Source organism: Panicum hallii, chromosome 5 (genome assembly GCF_002211085.1).
Source record: "Panicum hallii strain FIL2 chromosome 5, PHallii_v3.1, whole genome shotgun sequence".
Lineage (NCBI taxonomy): Eukaryota > Viridiplantae > Streptophyta > Magnoliopsida > Poales > Poaceae > Panicum > Panicum hallii.
The window spans coordinates 16,848,809-16,856,242 of NC_038046.1; the positions used below are offsets into that span (position 1 = coordinate 16,848,809).

Here is a 7,434-nt window from a genome sequence, read left to right on the forward strand (position 1 = left end):
ATAACATAGGCTCTAATTCTAGTTATGCAATGCAAGTAATTGGTTTTTGGATGATAATGCTATGTGCTTTCATGCATTACAGAATCTCATACAATAGAAAGTGACCAGCTATGCTTGTAGGTTTGCAGAGAAAAGATTGGACTTCAGTTCATTTCTGACTGAAGTGTAATTGAAATGGTCTTGAGGGATTCACATAATGCCGCCTGATGACTTCGGACATCGGGATTCCAAGGATATATGGTTCCAAAAATTTCAAATAGAATCATTGACTCGTTATTCTATTTTTTTTCCAAATGCCATTTACATTGTGAGCCTCTTTCTTCTTCATTGATAGTATAGAAAGTGTGCTATGGTTAATTTTGACACATAGGCTCTACAACTTGGTATTGTTTATTCCAAAAGGAAGTCCTCAATGTCTGCCCCTCTAAATAATTTCTGTGACCTATATATTGGAGCTTGATGCTGATGGTGTTGTTGGTATCTCTAATTCTTCACTGATAAATCAGAGTTCTGGTAGGTACTATGGTTTGCATACAGAGAACGAAGAAAATTATATCTTTTATGCATTTTGTACCACTTGTCGTATGTTTCCACTAGCCTTTCGTGCACAACCCCTCTAAACTCACAAGCCTTCTCTGTATCTTTCAGATTTGCAAAGGTATCTCATCTGCACTCTCTGGCATAAAGGTAAATCATATAATTTTATATCCTATATTTTGTGATGTCGCTATCGACATTTGTATGTTCATTGTGCTACATATTCACGCAATCATGGATCAGATTACTTAGCTTCAACTGTAGTCCATATGCAGCATTTAGTGATCTAGATATCCTTCGCTCTGCACCATTTAAAAGCATCACTCTGTTCAGCACCATCATGTTACTAACAATTTCTTTAGACAGCCAATATTCAATACTAATATGTCATGTACTTGATGTTAATAGAAAAACTACTTGATTATTGACCTGAAAAAAAGGTAAAGACTACCTACTGCTATGATCATAACTAGTGCTTATTTTGGATTATCATCAAGTCACGAAAACTCCATAGACAATGCACGGCCACAACAATAGTCACAGAGGGAAATCTAAGGGGTAAACAAACAATAGTAGGCAGGAGGTACTATTTCATTTCATTTCTCAGCAAACCATGGTAACTTGTCTGGGTCACCAGATATGCCTATTTCCATTTCTTGCATGCAAGACAAACAATAGAATGAAACACTGCTAGTTAGACTGAACAACTAGGGGGATTTCGTCATTTCCATTTCTATGGGTGCCGGGATGGGAAATCAGGCGAGTCTGATTCAACAGTCAACAACAGCGAAAAACTACCTGAATGTGTAATCTGAAGGAACAAGGAAAACAGGAACAAGCTGTCAGAAACGAGATGACAATGAGAGGATACATGTCAGACGCCAAAACTAGGAAGACGAATCACGCAATTACCAGAATATCCTGACCCAATGCGGGTGTTGTCGTACAGAGCAGCTTGGAGCTGATCTCTCGATTCGGTGAGGGCCTTAAGGTACTCGATCTGCGCTGCCTCTTTGTTCTTGAGCGCGCGCAGGTTGAGCTCCCAGAAACACATCTGCGAGTACCCGTCAGCTTCTCCTGAGCGCAGTTTAGCCCAGCGGCTCAGCTTCCTCTCGGTAAGATCGGCGTCGAGGTGGTCAGGGATCTCCACATTGGTCTGCACAGCAACCGACGATTCAGCAAACAATGCAAACGACGATTCAGCAAACAATGCAATCGAGTTCAGCAAGGAATGACGCCGAGGATTTCAACAACGCATCTGAACCAATCTCCCTCCACCCAACCAACCGAGGCAGCATACTCACCGGGTACAGGATATGCTGAAAGGGGTTCAATTCCGATTCGCTTGCACATCGATCTTGACGGACGGGTTGAGACCCTTGTTCCCTGTCTACTCCTAGTAACCGTGAAGCCTGCAGAACGCCCCTGACCGTGAGAGGAGGCACGTAGGCATCCGATGGCAAGTGGATGCAGGACGTGGCGAGTGGAGCCACACCGGTATTGCGTGGCAGGGGAAGTGCCTGCGCACACTGCGACAGTGGCACCGCCAGGGACAGGAGGCGGCAGGGGAGCGTTGTGCAGTCAGTCACTCGCGGAAGGAAACGGATTGGAACAACATTTTTACTCTGGATGGTCGGATGAGATGACGGGATTGATCGACCGAGAGAACGCAAAGTTCGAGGCGCGTGATGTGTGGCATCACCCGAATTGTGAAACATTAGAAAGTCTAGGTGGTAAACATATTGACTACTACATGTATCACAGGACGAAAAATACTACCAGTTCATGTTCTGCAGCTGCTGTATAGAAGGATGGACGGGGAGCAGAGCAATTCTCCAACACAAGTCACAAACCAGAGACGAGAACGCAAGCAGCAGCTCCGCCGCGAGCACACATGTACACTGCACAAAGACGGAGACCGAGGAATCGATCGGTCCCGGCCGGCTGGCCGGCCGGTGGCACCCCGACCGATCAGTACCACGGCGAGTCCGGGAGCGCGGTGATGACGCTCTTGACCTGCAGGTACTTGTCCATGGCGGCGAGCCCCTGGTCCCGGCCGAAGCCGCTCATCTTGTATCCGCCGAAGGGCGCGTCCGGGTCGAAGGCGAAGTAGCAGTTCACCCACACGGTGCCCGCGCGCACCGACCGCGACACCCGGTTCGCGACGTCCAGGCTCTTGGTCACGATCCCGGCGGCGAGCCCGTACCTGGTGCAGTTTGCCTTCTCGATCACCTCGTCGACCGTCCTGGAAGAAGAAACCCATCCACATGGTCACTATGTGTCGGTCAGAAACTCAAAATGCGATTCAGAATGCGACGTACTTGAACTTCATGAGGGCCATGACGGGGCCGAAGATCTCTTCCTGCGCGATCTTCATGTCCTCCTGATCAGTCCATCCAAATGAGCATGTGTTAGTGACATCTGACATGGTGAGTGACATTCTTCCTAACTGCAGGGGATGGTAATGTAATTTCGATCTGTTGTGCTGCCTTGGAACTTACCGTGACATCGACAAAGATAGTGGGCTCAATGTAGTACCCCTTGTCGGCGGCGGGCTTGCCGCCGGTGAGCAGAGTCGCGCCCTCGCTCTTGCCGTGCTCAATGTACTTCAGGACCTTCTCGAATTGTTCCTTGTCAACCTAGCACAACAAACAATGCCATTCAGATGCTTCTGCCAATCAACCTGAACAATTTGGCATCCATTGCTCCAAGCGATTCAGGAGAAACCATGAAGAAACAGAGTATGCTATGTTATGCTATGATCATACCTGGGGACCCATGTTGCTGGTGGCATCGAACGGATCTCCGACCTTCCAGCTCTGCGCGGCCTCCACGGCCTTCTTGACGAACTCGTCGTAGATCCCTTCCTGCACGTAGACGCGCGATCCGGCCACGCAGATCTCCCCCTGGATTGCAAGTTCAGGCGTTACTCTGAATCAGAATCAATTCTGTTCTGCACATCATCACTTGTAGTTGTAGTGCAATGTTGCCTGCAATGCAATAATACCTTGTTGAAGAAGATGGCGAGCCTCGACAGGTTGACGGCCATGTCGACGTCGGCGTCGTCGAAGATGATGAGCGGCGACTTGCCGCCGAGCTCCAGCGAGACCGACTTGAGGTTGCTCCTCGCGGCCGACTGCATGATGAGGCGGCCGACCTCCGTGGAGCCGGTGAACGCCACCTGATGAACCATTTGCATTGGATGGTAAACCTTGGTCAGCAACCAGCAGAGAGCGCACGCAGCAACAGCCCAACAGCAGTGATCGGTATGCGATGCTCACGGTATCGACGTCCATGTGGGAGGTGATCGCGGCGCCGGCGGTGTGCCCGAAGCCCGGGACGACGTTGATGACCCCGTCCGGGACGCCGGCGAGCTTGGCGAGGTGCGCGTAGTAGAGCGCGGAGAGCGGCGTCTGCTCGGCGGGCTTGACGACGACGGTGCACCCCGCGGCGAGCGCCGGGCTGACCTTGAGGAAGAACATCATGGTGGGGAAGTTCCAGGGGATGATGACGCCGGCGACGCCGACGGGCTCCCTGAGCGTGTAGCCCTGGTACTTGCCCGAGACGCGCAGCACGTCGCCGTGGATCTTGTCGGCAGCGCCCGCGTAGTAGCGCAGCATCTGCGTGGCGGAGGGGACGTCGATGACCTTGCCCAGCAGCAGCAGCTTGCCGGCGTCGGCGCCGTCCAGCGCCGCCAGCTCCTCCGTGTGCTCGTCCACCAGGTCCGCGAACCTGCTCAGGATGCGGCCCCGCTCCTGCCCGGTGCACACCAATTTTGGTCAGGTAGTGAGCTACAGCGAATTGTAAAATGATGCCTTTTCTTTCGTTTGGCTTTTGAATTAAATACATTTGCATTTTTTTTCTTCCAAATTCCGTGTGTTCATTTCAGAAATTAAACGGCAGGTTCAAATCAAATCGTTAGATGACGTTTGAGGTTTGAGCAGGGTGAGGTGGCTGGTTCTGTTTACTTACATATCCTGACATGCGGGGCCACTTGCCGTGCTCGAAGGCGTCGCGGGCGGCCTTGACGGCGAGGTCGACGTCGGCCTTGTCGGCCTCGGCGACGTGGGCCAGCACGTCGCCGGTCCGCGGGTCCCGGGTCTCGAACGTCTTGCCTGCGAATATGGAGGGAATGCGTTCAGAGACAAGGCACGCATCCTTTTCTTCTCCAGGAAAAAAACTGTTATAAGTAGCGTGTGAAGCATGCAGCAACAAGTCCAGATATGCCGGCGGCGAAAGTCGCTTCGGCGGCGCCGGCAGCGGAAGATCAGATTAGGCGCTGCTTGCTAGCTGTGACGTGAGGCAACGGGCAACCACGGCCCCGTCCATCTCTAGTTAGCACGCGGTGTGGTACAGGAAGGCGGCTGCAAACAGCCGGCCCGCAGCTGCTCACCCTCGTGAATCCCGACGCATCGAGATACAATAGAATTTCGACGATACGCCTAAATAACTTTACATTATTTTGCAGGACAGATGCGTGCGCTACGCTATACTGGAACTGGAAGATGTATATAGATACGCATGGTAGACGTTCTTCTGCTGGAACGATGTACGCCGAGCATCGCGTACTCTCTTCCTTCTAAATTATAAATTGTTTGATAAAATATATATATCTAAATTTGCTAAAATAGGCTATTATTTAAGAGCGAGTAAAATATCTGCAAGTTTTACCGTGACGACCGAGCAAGTTTAACCCAGACTCCGGGCTCGCCGCGTCTCCACCGGCGGCCGTTGCATCGGTCTCCTTCGTCCGGGTCTCCGGGCAGCGGCGGCGAAGACGATGAGAGCGCCACCGGGTCGCACGCATCGCCCGGAACAAATTGACTGACGACCTCGCCCCTGAACAAACGTCGCTGTCCCGTTCTCGGGCGACGCCTGCCATGTGCTGATGTAACTGGACACGCCTACTTTTTTATATCTAGCGCCACCGCGGCATCAGAAGTAACCAGCAGCTAGCTAGCGTCCGTTGACCAAGCCAACAGCGACGATCGCTTCTTTAGTGGTAGCTGTAGCGCTACCACACGATCGATAAAGAGATCCAACAACTAGTAGTACCCAAGTTTATTTCCAGCTGCATGCATGTATTCTTCAACAAAATGGAGCCGCCGAGTTCTATCTGCTAGTACGGTCAAAGCAAACGAAAGCAAAGATACGACGCACGATGAGAACAATGGAAAATTCTGAGCGGCGGATCATCCAGATCGCCGCCGGGTCTGGGAAAGGAAGGCACGGCGACGAGCATGGGCACCGTACGTGATGTATATATATATATACATATATATAGACGTACCGGAGACGGCGTCGACGAACTCGCCGTTGATGAAGAGCTTGGTGAACTTGATCTCCGGCACCACCACGCCCGCCGCCGCGCCGTTGCCGTTGCAGCCGTCGCCCGCCATTGATGACGCTGCCTGCGTGGTCGACCTCTGCTGCTTGTGTGATCTGCTGCCTGTCACCCTATGCAGGCCTCTCCGTCGTCTGTGAGGGAGAAGAGATCGAAGAGTCGTCGCCCTGGAGCCTGGAGGCGGCCCTGCTGCTGGCCTCCCTCCCTATATATAGGGGGACAAGGATGAGGCCGCTCGTTGGGTAACACTCGCTGGAGGCTCGGACTTTGGACAAATCGCTGTCGCCTCGCAGCTGCTTTCTTCTCCACGGATATTTTAATTCCAAATGAAATAGTAATCATGTATATTACATGCACCACCACGGAATATATTATATATCTAAATATATACATACATATAATACTACTCCAACAAAATTACAGAGCGAGACTGTGTTTTATTGTCCTCAACCGGAGGACTTATATGCGTTGCGTATTAATCTTTACTGTAAAAGAACACTTAGTGTCCACGTCTCGTCCCCGTGGCTCTGTCTCCGTATAGTTCTCCCAACATTGCATCCTAACTGCCCGATCCTTCCGTACATCTACACTGCCCACCCTCTCCTCCTCGACCCGCCTTATCTCTCGAGTCCAACTCTGAGCTGTTTCTCTTCTCTCTGCCTGTGGGATCCACCCATCGTCTCCTACCTCCGTGAGGCGTTGTAGATGCCGACGAGCGTGTCGTATGGGGAGGCCAGCACCTGCGCCTGGCCGACGAGACGAAGCAAGAAGCCGCGCCCGTTGCGGCGGCGGCGACCGAGGTGGCCGTGACGGAGGCTGAGAAGAAGGCGGAGGAGAAGCCCGCGCCGACGGCCGAGGAGAAGGCCGCAGTCCTCCGGCAAGGGAGGAGGAGGGGGAGCGGCTGCTACTGCTGCCCGAGCCCAAGCAGCATCGCGCGTGCGTCGCGGCGCTCGACAGCGTCCCTCGGTGGCAGCGGACGCAGAAGGAGCAAGCCTGACCCGGGCGGCGACGCGGCCACCGCGCCGTCCTTCTAGTTCCAGCATGCACGGAGGGTGTTTGTGGCGCCGGAGACCACACCCAAGTTCGAGCTGCTGGGACCAGGGGATGGCGGCGCGGAGGTCGAGGGACCAGACCTCGCGGGTTCTGCGGCGGAGCAGCTCGAGGCCTCCGCCGTGGCGCCGACGAAGCCCTGATCACCGTGAACCGCAAGCCCTCGATCCCTTCGTTTGCGCTCAGATGCATCTCCTCACACCCCTCCTCTCTGCAACTGCAGATGCATTGGTATGCAGCTAGCTAGTGCTAGGTAGCTTGCAAATGGCGTGAAGGTGCAGTGCCGTGCAGCATGTGGTGTGGCTGTCAGAGGCGTGCGGGCGGGGGTGTGGGCGGCGGCGCAGGAGGGTGGGGGAGGATCCGTCGATGCGGGAGTTTAACGCTGGACAGAGGAAGAAGAGATGGAGGTGGAAGAAGATGGGTGGGTCCCACCAGTAATAGAAATACACGGACAAAGAGCACGGCATATTGATCCAATACCGGGGGTACGATGGTATCGTCGC

The 7,434-nt window shown here is 53.0% G+C and overlaps 2 protein-coding genes across 3 annotated transcripts; both read right to left on the reverse strand.

Moving 5' to 3' along the window:
* Positions 1-1,178: 1,178 nt before the first annotated feature.
* On the reverse strand, positions 1,179-2,284 carry LOC112891517. 2 transcript variants are annotated; one of them, XM_025958400.1, is made up of 3 exons: positions 1,842-2,284; positions 1,450-1,693; positions 1,179-1,348 (listed from the first exon to the last, which is right to left on the reverse strand). In XM_025958400.1, exons 1-3 carry the CDS (start codon positions 2,253-2,255, stop codon positions 1,332-1,334), a joined length of 675 nt encoding a protein of 224 aa, XP_025814185.1. In that variant the 5' UTR covers positions 2,256-2,284; the 3' UTR covers positions 1,179-1,331. The 2 variants fall into 2 exon arrangements, with proteins under 2 accessions (XP_025814185.1, XP_025814184.1); XM_025958399.1 differs by having other exon boundaries at positions 1,179-1,693.
* LOC112891516 (aldehyde dehydrogenase family 2 member C4-like) lies at positions 2,213-6,048 on the reverse strand. Its single transcript, XM_025958397.1, has 8 exons — positions 5,828-6,048; positions 4,510-4,652; positions 3,819-4,292; positions 3,545-3,718; positions 3,306-3,443; positions 3,039-3,176; positions 2,859-2,920; positions 2,213-2,782 (listed from the first exon to the last, which is right to left on the reverse strand). The coding sequence occupies exons 1-8, from the start codon at positions 5,934-5,936 to the stop codon at positions 2,509-2,511; spliced, it is 1,512 nt and encodes a 503-aa protein (XP_025814182.1). The 5' UTR covers positions 5,937-6,048; the 3' UTR covers positions 2,213-2,508.
* Positions 6,049-7,434: the final 1,386 nt, after the last annotated feature.

Bases quoted from the DNA above. Each gene is read 5' to 3' on its own strand.
- LOC112891517 (XM_025958399.1), bottom strand. From the start codon at position 2,255: ATGTTTCACAATTCGGGTGATGCCACACATCACGCGCCTCGAACTTTG. The intron at 1,694-1,841 runs GTGAGTATGCTG...GTTGCTGTGCAG, and splicing joins TTCAGCATATCCTGTACCCG to ACCAATGTGGAGATCCCTGA.
- LOC112891516 (XM_025958397.1), bottom strand. From the start codon at position 5,936: ATGGCGGGCGACGGCTGCAACGGCAACGGCGCGGCGGCGGGCGTGGTG. The intron at 4,293-4,509 runs GTAAGTAAACAG...TGCACCGGGCAG, and splicing joins GGCCCCGCATGTCAGGATAT to GAGCGGGGCCGCATCCTGAG. The intron at 3,719-3,818 runs GTGAGCATCGCA...ATGGTTCATCAG, and splicing joins CCCACATGGACGTCGATACC to GTGGCGTTCACCGGCTCCAC.